This window comes from Ranitomeya imitator, chromosome 1, assembly GCF_032444005.1.
Source record: "Ranitomeya imitator isolate aRanImi1 chromosome 1, aRanImi1.pri, whole genome shotgun sequence".
NCBI lineage: Eukaryota > Metazoa > Chordata > Amphibia > Anura > Dendrobatidae > Ranitomeya > Ranitomeya imitator.
The window spans coordinates 861620631-861647879 of NC_091282.1; the positions used below are offsets into that span (position 1 = coordinate 861620631).

The window sequence follows — 27249 nt, forward strand, 5'->3', positions numbered from 1 at the left end:
ATTATCTGTCACACAGTGGTGACAACGGTGGGATCTGTGTTTTCTCCTCAGCGTTATCTGTCACACAGTGGTGACAGTGGTGGGATCTGTGTGATCTCCTCGGGCGTTATCTGTCACACCGTGGTGGGTCTGTGTGATCTCTGCGGTGTTATCTGTCACAGTAGTGACAGTGGTGGGATCTGTGTGATCTCCTCGGGCGTTATCTGTCACACAGTTGTGGGATTTGCGTGATCTCCTCGGTGTTATCTGTCACATACACATAGTGTGACAGTGGTGGGATCTGTGTGATCTCCTCTGCGTTATCTGTCACATAGTGGTGAGAGCTGTGGGATCTGTGTGATCTCCTCTGCGTTATCTGTTACACATTGGTGAGAGTGGTGAGATCTGCGTGATCTCCTCGGTGTTATCTGTCACACAATGTGACAGTGGTGGGATCTGAGCGATCTCCTTGGCGTTATCTGTCACACAGTGGTGGAATCTGTGGGATCTCCTCGGTGTTATCTGTCACACAATGTGACAGTGGTGGGATCTGAGCGATCTCCTTGGCGTTATCGGTCACACAGTGGTGGAATCTGTGGGATCTCCTCGGCGTTATCGGTCACACAGTGGTGGGATCTGTGACCTCCCTGGCGTTATTGGTCACACAGTGGTGGGATCTTTGTGACCTCCCCGGCATTATCGGTCACACAGTGGTGGGATCTGTGTGATCTCCTCTGCGTTATCGGTCACACAGTGGTGGGATCTGTGATCTCCCTGGCGTTATCGGTCGCACAGTGGTGGGATCTGTGTGATCTCCCGGTGTTATCGGTCACACAGTGGTGGGATCTGTGTGATCTGTGCATTATCGGTCACACAGTGGTGGGATCTCCACTGTGTCTTCTGTTACACAGTGGTGGGATCTGTGTGATCTCCCGGCGTTATGGGTCACACAGTGGTGGGATCTGTGTGATCTACCCGGCGATATCGGTCACACAGTGGTGGGATCTGTGTGATCTCCCGGCGTTATGGGTCACACAGTGGTGGGATCTGTGTGATCTACCCGGCGATATCGGCCACACAGTGGTGGGATCTGTGTGATCTCCTCTGCGTTATCGGTCACACAGTGGTGGGATCTGTGTGATCTCCTCTGCGTTATCGGTCGCACAGTGGTGGGATCTGTGTGATCTCCTCTGCGTTATCGGTCGCAGTGGTGGGATCTGTGTGATCTCCTCGGCGATAATGGTCACACAGTGGTGGGATCTGTGTGACCTCCCCGGCATTATCGGTCACACACAGTGGTGGGATCTCTGTGATCTCCTCTGCGTTATCGGTCGCACAGTGGTGGGATCTGTGTGACCCTCCTGGCTGTTATTCTTAATAGCATACCCTTATTCCTCAGTATGTCCGTTTCCTATCTTGCAATGTTGGAAAGTAAGAATTGGGAACTGTAATATTACCATGTCCTGTATGTGACATTTGTAGGTACAGTTCAGTTGTTTCATAACTGCAAAAAATGCGTTTGCAGTGGTGTTCGAAAATGTCACTTTTTTTTTTTACAGCGATTCTTGACAAAAAAAATAATCTTGTCCTTAGAGAATCACAGTAATTATGACTAGGCCTACACTCTGGCTTCACTGTCATATTTTCTGTTGTCAATAAAGCACGCCTTTAAAAAAAACCCACACAACTGTCTGTTTCCCAGTGCGCATACGTCAACAACACTGCCTGGCAACGGCGTACGTAAAGCGCGACTCCCCTTCCTCTGCTGTAATGAGCAGTGCGGGCGCGGTCCCGGTGTCTCTACGTCTCCTGATGTTTACCATTCAGAGCCCGTGAACGCGCACGGCGCCCCCAGCCCTCCCCTCGTTCAGTTTGACGTCTTCGTGCGCGGAACCGTCAGCAGCCCCCTCCTCGGTGCTCGCTCCCGGCTGTGGGGGTGAAGGCGAGATTGAATGAGACGGAGGAGAGATAGAACGACGCAGCGGTGCGGCGGCCTCCTGTTCTGAGACAACAGCCAGCCCGGGTTACCGCCATAGCTGTGACGTGAGTGTATGTGCCAGGAGCGGGGCTGAGAGTGTCGTATTGTGCGTATCCCGGGGGCGCTCGGGGAGCTGCAGGACATGGAGGACAAGACGTTCACCAAGGAGCTGGACCAGTGGATCGAGCAGCTGAACGACTGCAAGCAACTGAACGAGAGCCAAGTGCGCACCCTGTGCGAGAAGGTGAGGCCGCCTCATTCACATGGCGGGGAGCGCTGCCTGCAGTCCCGCGTGCAGGTCCTCCCCTCCTCCCCTGCGGCCCGGGTCCTCCCCTCCTCCCCTGCGGCCCGGGTCCTCCCCTCCTCCCCTGCGGCCCCGGTCCTCCCCTCCTCCCCTGCGGCCCGGGTCCTCCCCTCCTCCCCTGCGGCCCGGGTCCTCCCCTCCTCCCCTGCGGCCCGGGTCCTCCCCTCCTCCCCTGCGGCCCGGGTCCTCCCCTCCTCCCCTGCGGCCCGGGTCCTCCCCTCCTCCCCTGCGGCCCGGGTCCTCCCCTCCTCCCCTGCGGCCCGGGTCCTCCCCTCCTCCCCTGCGGCCCCGGTCCTCCCCTCCTCCCCTGCGGCCCGGGTCCTCCCCTCCTCCCCTGCGGCCCGGGTCCTCCCCTCCTCCCCTGCGGCCCCGGTCCTCCCCTCCTCCCCTGCGGCCCGGGTCCTCCCCTCCTCCCCTGCGGCCCGGGTCCTCCCCTCCTCCCCCTGCGGCCCGGGTCCTCCCCTCCTCCCCCTGCGGCCCGGGTCCTCCCCTCCTCCCCCTGCGGCCCGGGTCCTCCCCTCCTCCCCCTGCGGCCCGGGTCCTCCCCTCCTCCCCCTGCGGCCCGGGTCCTCCCCTCCTCCCCCTGCGGCCCGGGTCCTCCCCTCCTCCCCCTGCGGCCCGGGTCCTCCCCTCCTCCCCCTGCGGCCCGGGTCCTCCCCTCCTCCCCCTGCGGCCCGGGTCCTCCCCTCCTCCCCCTGCGGCCCGGGTCCTCCCCTCCTCCCCCTGCGGCCCGGGTCCTCCCCTCCTCCCCCTCCTCCCCGGGTCCTCCCCTCCTCCCCCTCCTCCCCCTGCGGCCCGGGTCCTCCCCTCCTCCCCCTGCGGCCCGGGTCCTCCCCTCCTCCCCCTGCGGCCCGGGTCCTCCCCCTGCGGCCCGGGTCCTCCCCTCCTCCCCCTGCGGCCCGGGTCCTCCCCTCCTCCCCCTGCGGCCCGGGTCCTCCCCTCCTCCCCCTGCGGCCCGGGTCCTCCCCTCCTCCCCCTGCGGCCCGGGTCCTCCCCTCCTCCCCCTGCGGCCCGGGTCCTCCCCTCCTCCCCCTGCGGCCCGGGTCCTCCCCTCCTCCCCCTGCGGCCCGGGTCCTCCCCTCCTCCCCCTGCGGCCCGGGTCCTCCCCTCCTCCCCCTGCGGCCCGGGTCCTCCCCTCCTCCCCCTGCGGCCCGGGTCCTCCCCTCCTCCCCCTGCGGCCCGGGTCCTCCCCTCCTCCCCCTGCGGCCCGGGTCCTCCCCTCCTCCCCCTGCGGCCCGGGTCCTCCCCTCCTCCCCCTGCGGCCCGGGTCCTCCCCTCCTCCCCCTGCGGCCCGGGTCCTCCCCTCCTCCCCCTGCGGCCCGGGTCCTCCCCTCCTCCCCCTGCGGCCCGGGTCCTCCCCTCCTCCCCCTGCGGCCCGGGTCCTCCCCTCCTCCCCCTGCGGCCCGGGTCCTCCCCTCCTCCCCCTGCGGCCCGGGTCCTCCCCTCCTCCCCCTGCGGCCCGGGTCCTCCCCTCCTCCCCCTGCGGCCCGGGTCCTCCCCTCCTCCCCCTGCGGCCCGGGTCCTCCCCTCCTCCCCCTGCGGCCCGGGTCCTCCCCTCCTCCCCCTGCGGCCCGGGTCCTCCCCTCCTCCCCCTGCGGCCCGGGTCCTCCCCTCCTCCCCCTGCGGCCCGGGTCCTCCCCTCCTCCCCCTGCGGCCCGGGTCCTCCCCTCCTCCCCCTGCGGCCCGGGTCCTCCCCTCCTCCCCCTGCGGCCCGGGTCCTCCCCTCCTCCCCCTGCGGCCCGGGTCCTCCCCTCCTCCCCCTGCGGCCCGGGTCCTCCCCTCCTCCCCCTGCGGCCCGGGTCCTCCCCTCCTCCCCCTGCGGCCCGGGTCCTCCCCTCCTCCCCCTGCGGCCCGGGTCCTCCCCTCCTCCCCCTGCGGCCCGGGTCCTCCCCTCCTCCCCCTGCGGCCCGGGTCCTCCCCTCCTCCCCCTGCGGCCCGGGTCCTCCCCTCCTCCCCCTGCGGCCCGGGTCCTCCCCTCCTCCCCCTGCGGCCCGGGTCCTCCCCTCCTCCCCCTGCGGCCCGGGTCCTCCCCTCCTCCCCCTGCGGCCCGGGTCCTCCCCTCCTCCCCCTGCGGCCCGGGTCCTCCCCTCCTCCCCCTGCGGCCCGGGTCCTCCCCTCCTCCCCCTGCGGCCCGGGTCCTCCCCTCCTCCCCCTGCGGCCCGGGTCCTCCCCTCCTCCCCCTGCGGCCCGGGTCCTCCCCTCCTCCCCCTGCGGCCCGGGTCCTCCCCTCCTCCCCCTGCGGCCCGGGTCCTCCCCTCCTCCCCCTGCGGCCCGGGTCCTCCCCTCCTCCCCCTGCGGCCCGGGTCCTCCCCTCCTCCCCCTGCGGCCCGGGTCCTCCCCTCCTCCCCCTGCGGCCCGGGTCCTCCCCTCCTCCCCCTGCGGCCCGGGTCCTCCCCTCCTCCCCCTGCGGCCCGGGTCCTCCCCTCCTCCCCCTGCGGCCCGGGTCCTCCCCTCCTCCCCCTGCGGCCCGGGTCCTCCCCTCCTCCCCCTGCGGCCCGGGTCCTCCCCTCCTCCCCCTGCGGCCCGGGTCCTCCCCTCCTCCCCCTGCGGCCCGGGTCCTCCCCTCCTCCCCCTGCGGCCCGGGTCCTCCCCTCCTCCCCCTGCGGCCCGGGTCCTCCCCTCCTCCCCCTGCGGCCCGGGTCCTCCCCTCCTCCCCCTGCGGCCCGGGTCCTCCCCTCCTCCCCCTGCGGCCCGGGTCCTCCCCTCTTCCCCCTGCGGCCCGGGTCCTCCCCTCCTCCCCCTGCGGCCCGGGTCCTCCCCTCTTCCCCTCCTCCCCCTGCGGCCCGGGTCCTCCCCTCTTCCCCTCCTCCCCTCCTCCCCCTGCGGCCCGGGTCCTCCCCTCTTCCCCTCCTCCCCTCCTCCCCCTGCGGCCCGGGTCCTCCCCTCTTCCCCTCCTCCCCTCCTCCCCCTGCGGCCCGGGTCCTCCCCTCTTCCCCTCCTCCCCTCCTCCCCCTCCTCCCCTCCTCCCCCTGCGGCCCGGGTCCTCCCCTCTTCCCCTCCTCCCCTCCTCCCCCTGCGGCCCGGGTCCTCCCCTCTTCCCCTCCTCCCCTCCTCCCCCTGCGGCCCGGGTCCTCCCCTCTTCCCCTCCTCCCCGGGTCCTCCCCTCTTCCCCTCCTCCCCGGGTCCTCCCCTCTTCCCCTCCTCCCCGGGTCCTCCCCTCTTCCCCTCCTCCCCGGGTCCTCCCCTCCTCCCCGGGTCCTCCCCTCTTCCCCTCCTCCCCGGGTCCTCCCCTCCTCCCCCTGCGGCCCGGGTCCTCCCCTCTTCCCCTCCTCCCCTCCTCCCCCTGCGGCCCGGGTCCTCCCCTCTTCCCCTCCTCCCCTCCTCCCCCTGCGGCCCGGGTCCTCCCCTCCTCCCCTCCTCCCCTCCTCCCCCTGCGGCCCGGGTCCTCCCCTCTTCCCCTCCTCCCCTCCTCCCCCTGCGGCCCGGGTCCTCCCCTCTTCCCCTCCTCCCCTCCTCCCCTGCGGCCCGGGTCCTCCCCTCCTCCCCTGCGGCCCCGGCCCCCCCGCGTGCGGGTCCTCCCCTGCGGCCCCGGCCCCATAAAGTGACATGTGCACAACTACAGAAGGTTCCAGAGTAGGTTCCCACACTATAAACATGTATCAAAAAACTTGGCACTCAACTTGATGTGATTGATAACTATATTTAATGTTTATGAGGTAGTAAACAAAAAATGTTTCGGTCAAAATTAGACCTTCATCAGTTACCGTTCACTTTACTTAAAAAAATGTCTGAAAACGACAAGAGTGCCAACTAAATCAAGTGTGTGCCGATAGGTAATATCCCTTTAAATGGGGGTGGTGGTGCCTGCATCAATGCGGCGGACCTGGGATGTGGTGCCAGACGCGATATCCACCGCTAGTCCTGCTTGTTTTGCTGGAAGACCTAGCCATGACCCATATTTAATGACCTGGCGGAGGGAAGGAGGTTGTCACTCAAGATTTTACGGTACATGGCTCCATCCATTCTCGCATTGATGCGGAGTAGTCCTGTGCCTCTAGCAGAGAAACACCCTCAAAACAGGTTTCCTCCATGCTTGACAGTGGGGACGGTGTTCTTTGGGTCATAGGTATAATTTCTCTCCCTCCAAACATGGTGAGTGGAGTTAATTCCAAAGACCTCAATGTTTCTCTCATCTGACCACAGCACCTTTTCCCAATCACTCACAGAATCATCCAGGTGTTCATTGGCAAACTTCATTTGGATGGGTCTGCACACGTGCCTTCTTGAGCAATGCAGGATTTTAAACCTTTGCGGTTTAATGTGTTACCAATAGTTTTCTTGGTGACTGTGGTCCCAGCTGCCTTGAGATCATTAATAAGTTCCTCCCGTGTAGTTTTAGGCTGATCTCTCACTTTCCTCATGATCAATAAGCCGAGAATTTCAGCCCATTTTTTTTAGGCTGAAATTGCACCTCTCGGCTTATACTCGAGTTATACCCAGGGGACGGCAGGGGAGGGGGAGCGGCAGCTGTCTAATAATACCTGCTCTTGGCGCGGTGTCCCTTGTTCCCCAGCGCGGCAGCTTCTTCCTGTATTGAGCGGTCACATGGTACCGCTCATTACAGTAATGAATATGGACCCCAGTCCCATAGGGGTGGAGCCGCATATTCATTACTATAATGAGCGGTATCATGTGACCGCTCACTACACTAAGAAGCTGCCGGCGCCGGAGAAGCAGGGACCGCGCCAGGAGCAGGTGAGTATAAGCAGTGCGCTATATTCACCTGCTCCCCGTTCCACCGTCGCCAGCCGCCTCTGCGTCTTCTGCATCCTTTGCACTGACACTCAGGTCAGAGGACATGGTGACGCGATTGGTGCACGCCGCACTCTGCCTGAGCAAGTCAGTGCAGTGGACGGGGAACGTAGCAACGGCGGTGCAATGTGGAGCAGGTGAATATAGAGTGTCGAGGGCCTGAGCGACGAGAGGTATGTGATTTTTTTTTTTTTTTTTTTTTTTTATTGCAGCAACAGCATATGGGCAAATGACTGTATGGAGCATCTTATGGGGCCATAATCAGCATTTGTGCAGCATTATATGGGGCAAATGACTGGAGCATCTTATGGGCCCATAATGAACTTTATGGAGCATTATATGGGGCTCCTGATTCAATATGGATATTCAAAAACACTTAACCTACTGATGTCTCAATTAATTTTACTGTTATTGGTATCTATTTTTTTTATTTTGACATTTACCGGTAGCTGCTGCATTTTCCACCCTAGGCTTATACTCAAGTCATTAAGTTTTCCCAGTTTTTTGTGGCAAAATTAGGAGGGTCAGCTTATACTCGGGTCGGCTTATACTCGAGTATATACTGTAACCCACGAGGTGAGATTTTGCATGGTGCCCCAGATTGATGTTGATTGACAGTCATTTTGTATTTCTTCCATTTTCTTACTATTGCACCAACAGTTGTCTCCTCACCCAGCATCTTACTTAGGCCGGTTTCACATTAGCATTTTGAGGAGCTGCGGAGGGCTGCGGACTTCCCCCGTGGAGCCCCGCCCTCGGCCGCTAGCTCCGCCTACTTCTGCATGCGGCCTGCATACCTATCTTTAACATTAGGTACGCAGGTCGTGCCGCTATATGCGGATGCTTCCGCATGCGTCGTTTTGACGGGTGACCAGCGTAGGACGCAGCTTGTAGCAATTTTTTTTTTTCTCTGCATCGTCAAAACGACGCATGCGGAAGCATCTGCATACAGCGGCACGACCTGCGTACCTAATGTTAAAGATAGGTATGCAGGCCGCATGCAGAAGTAGGCAGAGCTAGCGGCGGACGTGCGGCCAAGGGCTGGGCTTCACGGAGGAAGTCCGCAGCTCCTCAAAGCGCTAGTGTGAAACTAGCCTTATGGTTTTGTAACCCATTCCAGCTTTGTGCAGGTCTATGATCTTGTCCCTGACATCCTTATAAAGCTCTTTGGTCATGCCCATGTAATGTAATCCATGTCTGGGGGATAAATAGTTTTGAATCTGAACGGTGCCAAGATGCGACCGTTCAGGCTGAGAACCACTGGTGAATGAGCTTGCAGCAGATTATTTATCACTGGTTCTCAGCCTGGACTGTGTCTTTATTTACCATATAACTATAGGATTAGCAATGGATAGGTGTCTTATGGATGCCTCTCCATTACTAAAGGCCCCGTCACACATAGCGACGCTTGAGCGATTCCGACAACGATACGACCTGTCGGGGATCGCTCAAGCGTCGCTATGTGGTCGCTGGTGAGATGTCACACAGTGCGATCTCCCCAACGACGCAGCAGCGATGCGGCGAACTGTAGCGACCTGTAGAACGATGCTATTTCATGACGATTCAATGGGACGTCCTGTCAGCGAGGTCGTTGGTAAGGTGTCAAACACAGCGATGTGTGCTACCCAGCGGGACCTCAACGATCAAAAAATGGCCCAGGCCATTCCGACACGACCAGCGATCTCACAGCAGGGGCCTGATCGCTGCTACGTGTCACACATAGCGAGATCGCTACTGAGATCGCTGTTGCGTCACAAAACTTGTGACTCAGCAGCGATCTCGCTAGCGATCTCGCTGTGTGTGACGGGGGCTTAAGCCGTGGGCTTGGTGTCACTAGACAATACAAAGGTAACGGGCAAAGTGCATAATAGATGTTCCTTTTCATGGCGACTGTGGGCTGCTATTTTTAGGCTGGGGGAGGGCAATATCAATGTCCCCTCAGCCTGAAAATACCAGCCTCCAGCTGTCTGCTTTAGCAAGACTGGTTGTCAAAAAAATTGGGGGACCCCCACACTGTTTTTTTTTTAATTATTAAAATAATTTTAAAAACAGAGTGAGGACCCTGTTATTTTTGATAACCAGCCTTGCCGAAGATGACAGCTGAGGGTTGCAGCCCCCATCTTTCAGTTTTACCTGGCTGGTTATAGAAAATTCAGGGGAACACACTTTGGATTTTTTGAATTTATTTATAGCACAGTCGGTGGGTGATGTATACTCCCGTCAGCCGCCTCCTGCTCTGTTATTAGTTGAATAGAACGTTCATCATTCTCCCCTGCTCGCACTGATCGCCGGCAGAGCAGGGGAGAATGAAGCGAGCGGTCTTCAGCACCCGGGTACATGTCAGACAAATGATGTTTTATGGCCTGTGCTGCTGGTAAAAAAATGAACATGTCAGTGTGTTTTACCCATGGTCTGCAGAAAGACTGACATGTGCACAGACCTATTCACTTGAATGGGTCTATGTGTGTGTCTTTTGGTATGTGTGAAAACTGTCACCACATGTACCAGACACACTTGACTTCTGAAAGAGGCCTTACTCTGTGTTACCTGTAGCCTGAAAATGTTAGAAGTAGTCTTCAGGGGGAGTAATTTGATTGCCCAACTTGTTGGTGATAATAGTTGGTTCTGCTTCTCAGAAAACCATAATAAAGAAAAAAATTGCTGAAGAATATACTTTAAATATTTTGTTTAAAAAATTGTCTTTAAAGTACTTTCTAATAATGAAATTACTTTATCGTTTTATTACAAAGGGTTTATTCACCCCCTATTGGGTGAAGCGCTTATTGGCTCTCTGTTTGAGCCGAGTGTCATCTTGCTGTGATCCTTTTCTCTTGCATGAAAGAATCGCATCTGCAGAGAAGACAGAGATCTTAATTCCTCTATCTTCTCCATTGTCCGAGTGTACATCAGTTCCATGTTTCATACACATCCATAAACTTTGGAGGCATGTGATCCCGATCTTAAGATGTACCTTGAGCATTCTGCAATTGTTTTCTCACGGTGAATCGGCATGAGAAAAAATAGCTAATCTGCACTGCCCATAGTATAACATTGGACCAAGTGCTATCCGATCACATAGCACTCAGCCAAAAGGCAGAAAGGAATGGAAAACAAGCAGGTTGGAAGGTGGATACAGTAAGCGCTGTTCCCCGGCGCCGGGTGTTGAAGACAGCTCTCATCACTCTCACCTGCTTTGCCGGCGATCGGCGCGAGCAGAGGAGAATGATGAGTTATATTCAAGTCAGAACAATAACAGCAGGTGGGGGGTTTTGGGACTATTACTCCCATCAACCTACACCTGCTGCCACTAATAACAGTGACAGCAGGAGCAGTTGATGGGGGTATTCCTCACCCGCCACCTGCGCTATAACTAAAGTAAATGAATGAAAAACCTGTCATGGGTTCCCCTGTATTTTTGATAACAAGCCAGGCAATACAAACAACTGGGGGCTGCAACCCTCAGCTGTCATCTTCAGCAAGGCTAGTTATCAAGAAAAAAGGGGTCCCCACTTTGTGTTTTTAAATTATTTAAATAGAAAAAAACGGTGTGGGGTCCTTCCCCATTTTTGACAACCAGCCTTGCTAAAGCTGACAGCTGGGGGCTGGTATTCTTAGGCTGGTCAGGGGCCATTGGTATAGGCCTCCCTGCAGCTGCCCAGAAAAGGCGCATCCATTAGATGCGTCAATACTGGCATTTTGCTTGGCTCTTCCTACTTGCCCTGTAGCGGTGGCAAGTGGAGTTCATATTTATGGGGTTGATGTCACCTTTGTGTTGTCAGGTGACATCAAGCCCACAGCTTAGTAATGGAGAAGCCCCTTTAAGACTCCTATCCATTACTAATCCTATAGTTGTATGGTAAATAAAGACACAGCCAGAATAAAGTCTTTTATTAGAAATAAAACAAAATGGTTTTCCTTTTATATTTAAAAAGACCGTATTTTTTCGACCATAAGATGCACTTTTTTTCCTACAAATTTGGGAGGAAAGTGTGAGATGTGTCTTATGGTCTGAATGTAACATGTGGGTAGGAGGCAGCGGCGGAGTGGGATCACACTCCCTGGAGGCAGGAAAATGTCGCCGCTGCAGGAATCTGGCGCTGGGGAAACCATGTGGTCCCGATGCTTAAAGTGAAGGAATATTCATTAGCCGCTTCCCCGCCTACCTGTCAGTGCCGAGCAGTGGGCGGGGAGCAATGAATATTCCTTCACTTAAACAGCGGATCCACATGATTTCCCCAGTGCTGGATTCCTGCAACGGCTGGGGAGATCTGTCAGGTGGAGAAGGAGGCGGCGGCGGCAGGAGCAGGGTGCCACAGGAGGGGTCGCAGTTGCATACCTGACAGCCCAGCGCGGTCTATGCTGATGCTGAGTGCTCTCGTATAGGACATAATGAAGAAGGCAGGCTGGAGCATCACATGACAGTACAGAGCCCTCCCTCTACATTATGTCACCACAGGTCCTTTAGACACTGCACTAGAAACAATGCAGCTTCCTCTTACAAGACCTGTGGTGCTGTTATGTGCTGCTCCAGCCCTTCATTACCTCAACCAGGTCCTGTAAGGTGTAGAGAGAGAGAATTTCGGTTTTCTAGCCTGGCTGGCTGCAGGACCTGCACTGATGTGATCACAGCCTGTACAAGTGAGAAATAATTAAAAGGATAGCAACTACAACACATAAAAAGCACTCTGCCACTGCTCTGGTGAACTATAGCTCCCAGGATGCCATAGGATCTGCAGGACATGCTGGGAGTTATAGTTCTCCCAATGGGATCTTAAAGCAGCACTCCAGTGTTATTTTTCAGTGCTGGAGTGGAGCTTTAAATATAAGCCCAGTGCCCCCATTCTTATATTCATACCCCCCCCCCCTTCATTCAGTACTTTACAGACACCACACTGGTCCCGCAGCACCATCTTCTACCTGTAGCTTCCAGCATAATAACATACTATTATATATAATAACACCACCACGTATAATTCTATGTTATTTATGTTACTAAATATTTTACTACATTTTTTTTGCTTCAAATATTTTTTTCCCTTATTTTCCACCTCTAAAACCACGGTGCATCTTATAGTCTTATAATTGGGTGTGTCTTATAGTCCGAAAAATACGATAACACAGTTATACCCGCCTAACACCTAATTCCACCGAAGCCCTCGATCTCCTGTAATAAAACAGCAATATACTATACCTGTCGGTTGTCCTGTGCCACGCTGTAATCCATGGCTGGGGGATAATTAGTGCCAAGAGGCGACCGTCCAGGCTGAGCACCACTGGTGCATTAGATGCTGCAAGCGCAGCCTCTGTGACGTCACTGAGGCTGTGTTCCCAGGACCGTGGGAAAATGCCAGTGACGAGGTCCCCGCATTTCATCACATCCATGTGTGTTCTCCGTGTGCAGGACGTTTTGCGGCCCATGCTGACGGTAAAGAACGGACATGTCTACATATGGGGCATACGGACACACAGTCTGTGGAAACACGCTGACATGTGCACAGACCTATTCAGTTGAATGGATCTACATGTGTCAGAGTCTCCGGTACATGTGAAAACTGTCACCACACGTACCCGAGACATGGATGTGTGAAAGGGGCCTTATAGTGTATTTTAGTTCTGCCTAAGTAAAATAACTAGGGAATAGATGATGTCTGCCCTGTACCATGAAATGAAAATGCACGTTATTGAATGCCCTTGTCTGACAGCCGTTGGTGTAGTTGATCAGCGGCCTGTACTGGTATATCTAATAGTGGTATCTGTTGCTGCCAGCTAAGTACGTTGGCATTAAGTTTTACCTTTCTAGTGGTATGTGCAAATTATGCACATTTTGCTGTGGATTGCACTGAGGTCTAAGGGTATGTGCACACGTCAGGATTTCTGGCAGAAATTTTCCTGACAAAAACCGGACATTTCTGCCAGAAATTCACATGCGTTTTTTTCGTGTGTTGTTTTTTGCGTGTTTTTTATGTGTTTTTGATTTTTTTTGGGGGTTTGTTTTTTTCCAAATGCATAGAATAGTGGGAAAAACGCGAAAAAAACGCAAAATTAATGAACATGCTGCTTTTTTTTACCGTGATGCGTTTTTTTTCGCAGAAAAAAATGCATCATGTCCACAAAAATTGCAGAATGCATTCTAAATGATAGGATGCATAATGCATGCGTTTTTAATGAGTTTTTATAGCGTTTTTATCGCAAAAAAAGCGGAAAAAAACTGAACGTGTGCACATACCCTTAAGGTACCGTCACACTCAGCAACTTTGCAAAGAGAACTACAACGATCCGTGACGTTGCAGCGTTCTGGATAGCGATCTCGTTGTGTTTGACACGCAGCAGCGATCTGGATCCCGCTGTGCCATCGCTGGTCGGAGCTAGAAGTCCAGAACTTTATTTCGTCGCCAGGTCGGCGTGTATCGTCATGTTTGACATCAAAAGCAACGACGCCAGCAACGAGCATAGGCCCCCTAGATGTGTCGGATCGGTACACTCCGGCTGTTTTACATGGAGCTAACAACCAGCGAGAACGAGAAGTGAGTCGCCATTACGTCACTGGATCGCTCCTGCATCGTTCTGGAGCTGCTGTGTTTGACGTCTCTACAGCGACCTAAACAGCGACGTTCCAGCGATCTAGTTTACGTCGGCTCGTTGTCTATATCGCTGCAGCATCGCTGAGTGTGACGGTACCTTTAAGCAAAATTCTCAAGTCCAGTGTCAATAAATATTCTGTTTAGCTTAAAAACAAGCTTTTGCTTGCTGATTCCATCACTCCTAGCTAATTTTCCATGCCGTCCTTGGTACATCCTGGCCTTTCTTGGCAACATTTTGTCCCATGTAATTGTTACTGGCACACACTGTTGGCACAGTAACAGCCGGGGCTTTTTCCAATGTCCGTGAAAAAAAAAAAAAAAATAGATGAATCCATGACACTTTGAGGTTGGTGTTTCCTTGTGAGTGTAATTGGAATGATTACAGCTCTCCGTTCAATGCGGTGATCATTATTAGTAGTTGCTATCGGCATGTATAATCCTTATACAGTGGGGCAAAAAAGTATTTAGTCAGTCAGCAATAGTGCAAGTTCCACCACTTAAAAAGATGAGAGGCGTCTGTAATTTACATCATAGGTAGACCTCAACTATGGGAGACAAACTGAGAAAAAAAAAATCCAGAAAATCACAGTCTGTTTTTTTAACATTTTATTTGCATATTATGGTGGAAAATAAGTATTTGGTCAGAAACAAAATTTCATCTCAATACTTTGTAATACCGTATATACTCGAGTATAAGCCGACCCGAGTATAAGCCGACCCCCCTAATTTTGCCACAAAAAACTGGGAAAACTTATTGACTCGAGTATAAGCCTAGGGTGGAAATGCAGCATTTACCGGTGAATTTCAAAAATAAAAATAGATCATTATTTCCCCATTGCTGTGCCATATAGTGCTCTGCACCGTTCATATTTCCCCATAGGTGTGAACCATATAGTGCTCTGCACCGTTCATTGTGCCCCCTAGCTGTGCCATATACGGTGCTCTGCACCGTTCATTGTGCCCCATAGATGTGCCATATACGGTGCTCTGCACCGTTCACTGTGCCCCATAGCTGTGCCATATACGGTGCTCTGCACCGTTCACTGTGCCCCATAGCTGTGCTGTGCCATATACGGTGCTCTGCACCGTTCACTGTGCCCCATAGCTGTGCCATATACGGTGCTCTGCACCGTTCACTGTGCCCCATAGCTGTGCTGTGCCATATACGGTGCTCTGCACCGTTCACTGTGCCCCATACATAGCTGTGCTGTGCCATATACGGTGCTCTGCACCGTTCACTGTGCCCCATAGCTGTGCTGTGCCATATACGGTGCTCTGCACCGTTCACTGTGCCCCATAGCTGTGCTGTGCCATATACGGTGCTCTGCACCGTTCACTGTGCCCCATAGCTGTGCTGTGCCATATACGGTGCTCTGCACCGTTCACTGTGCCCCATAGCTGTGCTGTGCCATATACGGTGCTCTGCACCGTTCACTGTGCCCCATACATAGCTGTGCTGTGCCATATACGGTGCTCTGCACCGTTCACTGTGCCCCATAGCTGTGCTGTGCCATATACGGTGCTCTGCACCGTTCACTGTGCCCCATAGCTGTGCTGTGCCATATACGGTGCTCTGCACCGTTCACTGTGCCCCATAGCTGTGCTGTGCCGTATACGGTGCTCTGCACCGTTCACTGTGCCCCATAGCTGTGCTGTGCCATATACGGTGCTCTGCACCGTTCACTGTGCCCCATAGCTGTGCTGTGCCATATACGGTGCTCTGCACCGTTCACTGTGCCCCATAGATGTTCCACATAAATTTGTGCCGCCGCTGCCGCAATAAAGAAAAAAAACCACATACTCACCTCCCTTGATTGCAGCTCCCGGCGTCTCGTTCCGGCGCCTCCATCTTCCCGGCGTCTCTGCTCTGACTGATCAGGCAGAGGGCGCCGCGCACACTATATGCGTCATCGCGCCCTCTGACCTGAACAGTCAGAGAGCAGAGACGCCGGGAAGATGGAGGCGCCGGCCGGGAAGATGGATCGGCGCCCGGCGGCTGGAACGAGGACAGGTGAATATAACATACTCACCTAGTCCTGGCGATCCTCGCGCTGTCCCCTCCTGTCTTCGGTGCCGCAGCTTCTTTCTCTATCAGCGGTCACCGGCACCGCTGATTAGAGAAATGAATAAGCGGCTCCGCCCCTATGGGAGGTGGAGCCGCTTATTCATTTCTGTAATGAGCGGTCCCACGTGACCGCTGAAGAGAGGAAGAAACTGCAGCGCCGAAGCCCGTGGGACGGCAGGGACAGCGCGAGGATCGCTGGGACTAGGTAAGTATACCCCAGCGCCCTCACCCCCTCACCCGCCGACCCCACCGCTACCGTGACTCGAGTATAAGCCGAGGGGGGCACTTTCAGCCCAAAAATTTGGGCTGAAAATCTCGGCTTATACTCGAGTATATACGGTATATCCTTTGTTGGCAATGACAGAGATCAAACGTTTTCTGTAAGTCTTCACAAGGTTGCCACACACTGTTGTTGGTATGTTGGCCCATTCCTCCATGCAGATCTCCTCTAGAGCAGTGATGTTTTTGGCTTTTCGCTTGGCAACACGGACTTTCAACTCCCCCCAAAGGTTTTCTATAGGGTTGAGATCTGGAGACTGGCTAGGCCACTCCAGGACCTTGAAATGCTTCTTACGAAGCCACTCCTTCGTTGCCCTGGCGGGGTGCTTTGGATCATTGTCATGTTGAAAGACCCAGCCACGTTTCATCTTCAATGCCCTTGCTGGTGGAAGGAGGTTTGCACTCAAATTCTCACGATACATGGCCCCATTCATTCTTTCATGTACCCGGATCAGTCGTCCTGGCCTCTTTGCAGAGAAACAGCCCCAAAGCATTATGCTTCCACCACCATGCTTTACAGTAGGTATGGTGTTTGATGGATGCAACTCAGTATTCTTTTTCCTCCAAACACGACAAGTTGTGTTTCTACCAAACAGTTCCAGTTTGGTTTCATCAGACCATAGGACATTCTCCCAAAACTCCTCTGGATCATCCAAATGCTCTCCAGCAAACTTCAGACGGGCCCGGACATGTACTGGCTTAAGCAGTGGGACACGTCTGGCACTGCAGGATCTGAGTCCATGGTGGCGTAGTGTGTTACTTATGGTAGGCCTTGTTACATTGGTCCCAGCTCTCTGCAGTTCATTCACTAGGTCCCCCCACGTGGTTCTGGGATTTTTGCTCACCGTTCTTGTGATCATTCTGACCCCACGGGGTGGGATTTTGCGTGGAGCCCCAGATCGAGGGAGATTATCAGTGGTCTTGTATGTCTTCCATTTTCTAATTATTGCTCCCACTGTTGATTTCTTCACTCCAAGCTGGTTGGCTATTGCAGATTCAGTCTTCCCAGCCTGGTGCAGGGCTACAATTTTGTTTCTGGTGTCCTTTGACAGCTCTTTGGTCTTCACCATAGTGGAGTTTGGAGTCAGACTATTTGAGGGTGTGCACAGGTGTCTTTTTATACTGATAACAAGTTTAAACAGGTGCCATTACTACAGGTAATGAGTGGAGGAAAGAGGAGACTCTTAAAGAAGAAGTTACATGTCTGTGAGAGCCAGAAATCTTGATTGTTTGTTTCTGACCAAATACTTATTTTCCACCATAATATGCAAAAAAAATGATAAAAAAACAAGACAATGTGATTTTCTGGATTTTTTTTTTCTCAGTTTGTCTCCCATAGTTGAGGTCTACCTATGATGTAAATTACAGACGCCTCTCATCTTTTTAAGTGGTGGAACTTGCACTATTGCTGACTGACTAAATACTTTTTTGCCCCACTGTACATTGTCTAAACGTTAGCCCTTCCTCCATTGTTTACACCACTAGTTCGGGACTGGAGTTTGCACAGTGTGATGGACACTTCTTTTCTACACCAGTACGGTGTTAATGGTTCTCTATATACAGCCAATCTTGCCCGCCATCAGACACGTTTTCAATAATGCCCCTGTCCGCTGTTGAAAACCAGAAGCCAACTGCTTCTAAGAAGTGCAATTGCTTCTTCAACAGCATGAAGAACTTGTAGATGAAGTATTGGTGACCATCCTGGTAGACAACACTGCATGAAATAATAAATACCGTAGTTTATATTGCAGTTAAACATTGCCCACTTAAAGAGGACGTTTCACCAGGTTGAGCAGGTTAAACTGGCCACACCATGGAGTAGTGGCTGCAGAGCTGAAAAAAACTTCTATTTTTTATTTCTCTTCTCTGTTACGGAGATATTAGCCTGTAAAATTATTAGGTTATATTTTATGATAAACCTAACTGGGTGTTTTCAGAGACTCCTCTTTGGGCTCTTGTAACTTTTCCCCTCCATGAAGTTCACCAATGCTAATCGGGAGTTGTTTTACGGGGCAAAAAACGAACAAGTCGTTAGAAGAGCTGTAATGAAAGCTGTCCCTGATAGTTACAGCTAATGTTTAGAGTAAAACACAGCGAACTACCTCCAGCCTTCATCTCACTAATATAGGATTAATACTGTATTTTGGTGGTCTCCTGAGCTGTTACTGTGTTCTTATGGGGTTAGTCACTACTGAGGGGAGTCACCACTGTTCCAAATCTTTACCTGAGAAGAATGGATTTGATGGGAGTCCTAGAATGTATTCTAACAGTGGCTCCACTCCTTACTTTTACTTCCGAATAGTTCTAGAACAGTAAAATGGATACAGTGTTCGCCAACTATATAAATTGTCTACTTTCATTGATGCCATTGACAGGCATCTAAGTACAGACCACAGTTTACAATTGTAATTCCTGTACAAATCGTAAGAATTAAAAATAACAAAAATGGAGGCCACATAAAAGTGTGATTTGTGAATGGGAAAAATATTGATCCTTAACCGTATTTTTAATTCTAACACAAATCCAGAATGCATGTTAATGTCATTCATTTATCAAGAATTAAGGATCTACGTTACTGTGCCTGCAATGTAAAAGCAATCATAAACCTATACCAGGCTCACATTTATTGGAAGAGTCACCGGCAACAGGAGTCCAGTCCATCATTGTCTGTAAACCGTAGCTGGGCACTCCTTGCTTTGTCGCTATCTGTGAGAGTCGACAATTCCTTTTACTATAGTGACACATGGAGTAACCAGTTGTAGCTATAAACAAAGGAGTGGACTCCTGTTGCTGTGACTCTTCCTTACCTATGAAACCAGTATAAGTATATCGTTATGTTCTATAGAGAATGAACAACTCTGTAACGAAGCCGCCGCAGTAGGGTCTGATTGTGAGTGAATTTGTTGCATTTTTTATCAGGGTGGTTTTGATTTAAATCTAACTGATTTAAATCACGATTTAAATCATGATTTAAATCACTAGTCAGTAAGGCTTGATTTAAATCAGTGATTTCAATCAAAGTTTCTACCTAAACTAGTTCTTGCTACTTTAACGTGCAAGTAGATGAAGATTTTATTTAGAATCACTTTTTATATTACTTTTTTCTCCCCAGTTTAATGGGTTAATCATTCAAATTTGGACACCACTGTTCTGTTGTACTTAGGAAGGAGAAAAATAACCTGACCTTAATAACAATTTAAATAGATTTGTTCAACTGAAACAATAACAACATTACAGCATAAGTTATTTGCTTAAACAAACATCCATGTTTGTTAACTAATTTGGCTAAATAAAAAAAATAAAAAAAAAAAAAAAAAAAAAATATATATATATATATATATATATATATATATATATATATATATATATATATATATATATTATAAGAAACTTAGACTGTCAGCCCAGCCGACACATGAAAAACTTAAATACTACTGTCCCCGCTGTCCTCTGTAGCCCACTTGTCGTCATCATCATCTTCTTCTTTGTTCCTATTCATAATCTGGAAAAGAAAAACAAGCTTTCCTGCTTTATTGGGTCCCAACCGATTTCTCAATTTAGAATGAATGAGTCCAAAAGAAGAGAATATTCTTTCAATGCCTGCAGAAGAAGCTACCGCTGTTAAAAGTGAAATCATTACTTGAACAGTCTCTAAATCCAAGCGCTTAAGTGACTTCCACCAGTTTACTGGTGTGACCTTCCTTAAAATATCTTCAGCAAACATATATTTCTTGAATGGTTCCCCCTTAGCTCTGAAGTTTATTATAGTTGGCATTAAAGATGGAGGATTGCTGGATACCCATGTCATAGCTAACTCCTCTTCCTCAGCACTTAGGTTTTGACCCTGATATTGAATATTGACAATATTTGCCAAAAAATGAGCTGGAGTCAGTGCTTGTCCCATTCGTTTGTTTACTGCTTGTAATTTAATTCTGTCCATGTGTTGTACTGTTTTTAAATGTTCACTCAGTTCCTTCCAAATTTCAACAGCATCCGCAATAAAACAGCTATTTTTCTGTATTTTGTTTAAAGCTTGAGAGATGGGTTTCAGGAAGCTCAGCATATGTTCAACATTTCTCTTAAGCCCAATGTTGAGGATTTTGGCCGTGACAGTGCCATCTATTTTATCTCAATTTTCTTCACAAAGTGTCATCAGAATAGGCCAGTTTTTTATATACTGCTCAAAACAGTCCACCACAGAGTTCCATCTAACATCTTGTGGGAGCGTTAGCTTGGTTCCACCCATACTTTTTAGAGCTGCTGCAGCAAAATGATTATTACGGAAGTATTTAGCAATTTCAACAACATTAGCCTTTATTCCTGGAACACTTAAGTCTTTGGCTAAGAGGTGCAGCAAATGAGCACTGCAACCATATGTTATTAGCAGCTTTGTATTCCCTCCCTGCTCTTCTAAATCTCTTCTCATCTTGGATACGTTTGCAGCATTGTCAGTGACCAAACTGCGTACTAGACATTTGAATTTTTGTTCACATGTCGTTATAGCTTTTACTGCCACTCCTTGTAAGTATTCTGCTGTGTGTGCATTTCCTGACATCAGTTGTTTGTGCAAGGAAGACTTTACCTTCTTCTGTTGTTATACAAGCACATACAATAGGATCATTGTGGACATTACTCCACCCATCAATACATAGGTTAACAATTTTACCCTCCAGAGCTGTTGCACATTGCTCCATTGCTGCAACATCAGCTCTGCTGGGTGGACTGTATCCTGGTCTCAGTGACTGAACCATATTAATGAAATGTGGGTTCTCAGTCAGACGGAAAGAAGAGTTCGTTGCATAAATAAACTGGGCAATTTTTTCATCAATCAACTCTTTTTCTAATCTGCTAGTTCTTATCACAAACCTATCTATGGTGGTTCCAGGAGGTAAAGGTTTTTTCTTCCTTTTGGTTGATGGTGATATGTGGCTGTGGGTGTCTGATGATGATGCTGCTGCTAATGAAGCACTATCCTGGATGGATATCTCTGAAACTGTAGAACAGGATGATGGTGATCTTGGAGGTGGATAGTTTCCAGAATCCATGAATTCCCCTAAACAAAAAAAGTCAATGCTGTTATTTTATTGTTTATACAATTTCTGCTTCTTGTACACAACACATCACTGCGCCTGCCCCAAAAGGAGTATTTGTTTTTCTTCATAACTGTACCAAATGACAGTAACATGCAGTAATAATAAGAAATATAATTTTTCTCATACATGACAGTTCAGTCTTTAGAAATAGGATTCAATAAAAATGTTTACCAACCTGAAGATCCTGCCTGTTCAGAAGTGTTTCTTTGGTCATCTTCATCACCGCACTTCTCATGATGTTGCCTCATTCGCGCCACCAGGCCTTGCATCTCTTTGTTGCATCGTTTGCATTTTGCACGCATGCCTGCCTTACCGATAGGCGAAGGAGCTTCATTAAAATATTCCCAAACTGGGTCTCTTTTACGGCCTGCTGCCATTATAAGGAAAGAATGTAATAAACCTCAGATCGTACACACAAACAGATCCAGACTTGTCTGTCTGTGGCTATGCTGCAGTATTGTGCTCAAAGTTTCACTTTCATTTTCTTGTCTGCTTACCCTTCCTCCTCCTCACACTTAGATTCACATTCTTCTTGTGTTGTGCAGATCTATTCCACTCCAAACAATCAGAAACATATTGTCTAACTTCTTGGACTTGGCACTGAAGGGGTTGATTCTGTATTCATAGGTTTGTAGAACAATAGGATTAAGGTCTTTTTCTCAACTCTGTTCATGTTGTAACATTTTTGCCGTGAAGAAGAGGCTGGGACCTTTCACAGTGGGTGCCGGAAACTGTGGCTTGTACGCCGCTCCAGATCTCTAACTATTAGACAAGCAGGTGTTTATTTGGGAATGCTTCAGCAAGGCTGGAATTGGGCAGGTTAATGTTTGCGAAGGACGTATGACTCAAGCCGCAATTTTCTGAAATTTTTAGAACTAAAAAAAATGGCTTCCCCTTAGACTTCATTCAGACGTCCATGATTGTCGTTGATATGTGTATGTATATGTAATATATGTGTGTATATGTTATACAAATTATCTATATATATAATTGTCTAAGGGTCACTTCCGTCTGTCTGTCCTTCTGTCAGTTATTCGTTCGCTGATTGGTCTCGGCAGCTGCCTGTCATGGCTGCCGCGACCAATCAGCGACGGGCACAGTCCGATTAGTCCCTCCCCTACTCCCCTGCACTCACTGCCCGGCGTAATCCCCTCCACTCACCGCTCACACAGGGTTAATGGCAGCGGTAACGGCCCGCGGTGTAACGCACTCCGTTACCGCTGCTATTAACCCTGTGTGTTCCCATCTATTTACTATTAATGCTGCCTATGCAGCATCAATAATAAAAATAGGTCATGTTATTAATAATAATAATAATAATAAAAACCTGCTATACTCACCCGCCGCCGCCTTTTCCGCTCCCGTCCCAGCGCTGGTGTGCGACAAGGACCTGCCGTGACATCACGGTCATGTGACCGCGACGTCATCATAGGTCCTGCTCACACCAGCCCTGGGACCGCAAGCTGCCGCTTGCAATGGAGCGATCCCGGGAGCGTGGCAAGGAGCGAGAAAGGCGGCGGATGGTAAGTATAGCAGGACTTCCAACGGTCCTTCGGAAGGTGAGTATGTTTATTTATTTTTTTAAGTCTCTATACTACGTGGCTCTGTGCTGGCCAATATACTACGTGGCTGGGCAATATACTACGTGGCTGGGCAATATACTACGTGACTGGGCAATATACTACGTGGCTGGGCAATATACTACGTGGCTGGGCAATATACTACGTGGCTGGGCAATATACTACGTGGCTGGGCAATATACCGTACTACGTGGGCTGGGCAATATACCGTACTACGTGGGCTGGGCAATATACTACGTGGCTGGGCAATATACTACGTAGACATGCATATTCTAGACTACCCGATGCGTTAGAATGGTATCTAGTTTATAATATAAATAATTTTATTTTTAATTTGCCTCCACTGCGAGGAAAATGTATCTATACATGAGTCATTTAAATCAATGGTCATTGCTACAATGAGTACAGTGATCTAAACTACATTAGTTTACATCAGTGTGACTCTGCTGATATCCCAATCTCCTAAATTTCTGCATGGCTATTGACTATAAGGCTATGTGCACACGATGCGGATTTAGTGCGGATCCGCAGCGGATGTTTCCGCGCAGAAACGCTGCAGATCCGCACTGTGATTTACAGTGCAATGTAAATCAATGTGAAAAAAAAAAGCCGTGCAGATGGAGTGGAAAAATCCATGCGGAAATGCTGCGGATTTCAAAGAACTGCATGTCACTTCTTTTGTGTGTTTCTGCAGCGTTTCTGCACCCCTCCATTAACAGAAATCCGCAGTGGCAAAAACCGCAGAAAATCCGCGGCAAATCTGCACCTGCGGATTCTGCCAGGAGATGAGATGCGGATTTTGTGCAGAAAATTCTACACCCCATTTCGCAATGTGTGCATACAGCCTTAATAGTTGCAATTTTAACAGTCCGACACTGCAGTCTAAAGGTACCGTCACACTAAGCTACGCTGCAGCGATACCGACAACGATGTCGATCGCTGCAGCGTCGCTGTTTGGTCGCTGGAGAGCTGTCACACAGACAGCTATCCAGCGACCAACGATCCTGAAGTCCCCGGGTAACCAGGGTAAACATGGGGTTACTAAGCGCAGGGCCGCGCTTAGTAACCCGATGTTTACCCTGGTTACCGTTGTAAATGTAAAAAAACAAACACTACATACTTACATTCCTGGTGTCTGGTCAGGTCCCTCGCTTTCAGCTTCCAGCACTGACTGAGCGCCGGCCGTAAAGTACAGCGGTGACGTCACCGCTGTGCTTTGCTTTACGGCTGGCCGGCACTCACCAGTTAGTGCGGGAAGCTGACGGCGGGGGACCTGACCAGACACCGGGAATGTAAGTATGTACTGTTTGTTTTTTTTACATTTACAACGGTAACCAGGGTAAACATCGGGTTACTAAGCGCGGCCCTGCGCTTAGTAACCCGATGTTTACCCTGGTTACCAGTGAAGACATCGCTGGATCGGTGTCACACACGCCGATTCAGCGATGTCAGCGGGAGATCCAGCGACGAAATAAAGTGCTGGACTTTCCCCAGCGACCAACGATCTCCCAGCAGGGGCCTGATCGTTGGTCGCTGTCACACATAACGATTTTGTTAACGATATCGTTGCTACGTCACAAAAAGCAACGATATCGTTCAGTGTGACGTACCTAAATTTCTGGATTTCCTGTGCACAACTGGACATTTTCTACAAGAAATCCGCATGCGTTTTTTACCGCGTTTCTGGTGCCTTTTTTTTGCGGATTTTTCCAGATGTTCCCAATGCAATAATATAGTGGGAAATCCGCAAAATTAATGAACATGCTGCGTTTTTTACCGCAATGTTTTTTTTTTCGCGGAAAAAAAACGCATCATGTGCACAAAAATTGCGGAATGCGTTCTAAATGATGGGATGCATAATGTATGCATTTTTTCACATTTTTATAGCGAAAAAACGTGAAAAATCTGCAACGTGTGCACACAGCCTAATGTTACACCTCATTCAGATGTCTGTGTGCTGACCGCGCTTGCACAGATTGTCGGCCGGTCTCCTGACCAGGACTTGAAAGCTTCATATATTCCTTTATGGAGGTAAACAGACTACTGAATTTGTTCTTACATGGTCAAACTTATTGTGTAGCCTGAACCTAAATCGTCACAGAAGCAAAAAGGACAAGGCAGTTTTAGGGTGTTCTGTAATGGGAACCTTTGAGCCCCCACAGCTATGAAACCCAGGACTGTATAACCTTCAGCGTATTCCCATGTTAGACCTCTGTCATTACTGTTTGCACAGTGTTTTAGATGTGTCCGTTTTAACAGGTTCTTCCTACATGAGGGTTGAACTGGATCTCCTGCTGCCGATTTTCAGGTCCAGGAAGGCTTTCCACCCCATCACCTAGGCTCGTCCAACTCTGGTTATACTGATCTTGGTAGAAGAGAGATGTCGTTCTGCCTCTTGAATAGTCAGATCATACGTGCTGATTCCCGGATTGAACGCTTCTTACTTAGAATAAATGTGATATTGTGTTGTCTCAGAAGTATTTATAGATTTCGGCAGTTCCGTGAGCTCCATGACAACCCATATGCCTGATACATGTGCATTCACTGAAGAGTAATGGCACCAATGGGGCTGTTTTCTAGCTCTCTCCTACAGATCATTGTAAATTGTGCACACTAAATCATAAGTCTACATTCACAAGTATATGTTTTCATGCATTAAATCTGCATTCACTAAATGCAGATTTACTGTGGATTTCACCCTGTGCATTGCAGAGTGCAGTGCCCAGTGAAAAGCTACTATACAAATGGTCATGGATCATGCAATCTACTCGACAGATCAATTTCTGCTGCAAAATCTTACCCACTTTGCTTGTAGTAGAAAATAAGCCGTTTATAACTTAATTTGCAAATGATCCGTTTTTTGCTTACTGGATCAGCTTCAAGTGGAATATGACAGATGGTTAATTAACCCCTTAGTGTCCAATGATTATTATTATTAATAATTTATATAGCACCATTAATTCCATGGTGCTGTACATGATGGATATATCCGTCATTGGACGCCTCCACCTGTTTGCTGCGGGCTGCGGCGATGAACCCGCACCTTTTCCAGCACATGACATCTGATCAACCCACGGCTGTTAATATTTTAAATGCTGCTGTCAAACTCTGACAGCGGCATTTAACATGCGCTTCCGGCAATCGCGCCAGAAATTCTCCCATCGGTGACCCCCATCACATGATCGCAGGTCACCAATGGTTGGCATGACAACCAAAGGTTTCCTGCAGACCTCTGTGGTTGTAAATACTGGGTTGCTATGAGCACTGCACGATGGCCAGCGCTCATAGCAAGTAATTCTGCTACTTACAGGCAATCATCGCCGGTATGTAGCAGAGCCGATCAGGTTATAGCAGCTTCTAGTATCCCATGCAGACTATTGAAGCATGCCAAAAGTAACAAAAAAAAAAGTTTTTAAAGGTAACCTGTCACCCCCAAAATCGAAAATGAGCTAAGCCCTCCAGCATCGGGGGCTTATCTACAGCATTCTGGAATGCTGTAGATAAGCCCCTGATGTATCCTGAAAGATAAGAAAAAGAGGTTAGATTATACTCACCCAGGGACGGTCCGATGGGCGTTGCTGTCCAGTCCGGGGCCTCACATCTTCTTACGATGACGTCCTCTTCTTGCATTCATGCTGTGGCTCCGGCGTACTTTGTCTGCCCTGTTAAGGGCAGAGCAAAGTACTTAAGTGCGCAAGCGCTGGGAAAGGTCAGAGAGACCCAGCGCCTGCGCACTGCAGTACTTTGCTCTGCCCTCAACAGGGCAGACAAAGTACGCCGGAGCCGCAGCGTGAATACAAGATGAGGACGTCATCGTAAGAAGATGGGAGGCACCGGACCGCGACGCCCATCGGACTGGACCACCTCTGGGTGAGTACAACATAACCTCTTTTTCTCATCTCTCAGGATACATCGGGGGCTTATCTACAGCATTCCAGAATGCTGTAGATAAGCCCCTGATGCCGGTGGCCTTATCTCACCTTCGATTTTGGGGGTGACAGGTTCCCTTTAAGTAGGAATGTTTTAGAATCATTTTTTTTTCCTGCTAGCTAAATGACGGCACACTTTATTAATTGTTGTAATAATAATTTCCTCTTTTTGTGGGTTAATAATGCACTTTTAGCACTTTTACAGCAATTTTCTGAAATATGTAGAACAAAAAAATGGCTTCTCCTTAGATTTCATTCATGAATCTATATGTAAAATATATACAGTTGTGCTCAAAAGTTTACATACCCCGGCAGAATTTTTGCTTTATTGGCCTTTTTTCATAGAATATGAATGATAACGCCAAAACTTTTTCTCCACTCATGGTTAGTGGTTGGGTGAATCCATTTATTGTCAAACTACTGCGTTTTCTCTTTTTAAATCTTAATGACAACCCAAAACATCCAAATGACCCTGATCAAAAGTTCATACCCCATTTCCTAATGCTGTGTATTCCCTTTCTAACTTCAATGGCAGCTTGAAGTCTTTTGTGGTAGTTGTGGATGAGGTTCTTTATTTTCTCAGAGGGTAAAGCTGGCCACTCTTCTTGGCAAAAAAGCCTCATGATCCTGTAAATTCCTGGGCTGTCTAGCATGAACTGTGCGCTTGCGATTTCCCCAGAGTGGCTCAATGATATTGAGGTCAGGAGAC

The 27249-nt window shown here is 50.1% G+C and overlaps 1 protein-coding gene across 1 annotated transcript in view; it reads left to right on the forward strand.

The window, feature by feature from the left end:
- Window positions 1-1751: 1751 nt before the first annotated feature.
- The window catches only part of PPP2CB (protein phosphatase 2 catalytic subunit beta), a 67271-nt gene continuing 41773 nt past the window's right edge, over window positions 1752-27249 (forward strand). The window contains exon 1 of the mRNA XM_069742221.1: window positions 1752-2201. Coding sequence (XP_069598322.1) covers window positions 2100-2201 — 102 coding nt within the window. The 5' untranslated portion in view covers window positions 1752-2099. The remainder of the gene's footprint in view (window positions 2202-27249) is intronic.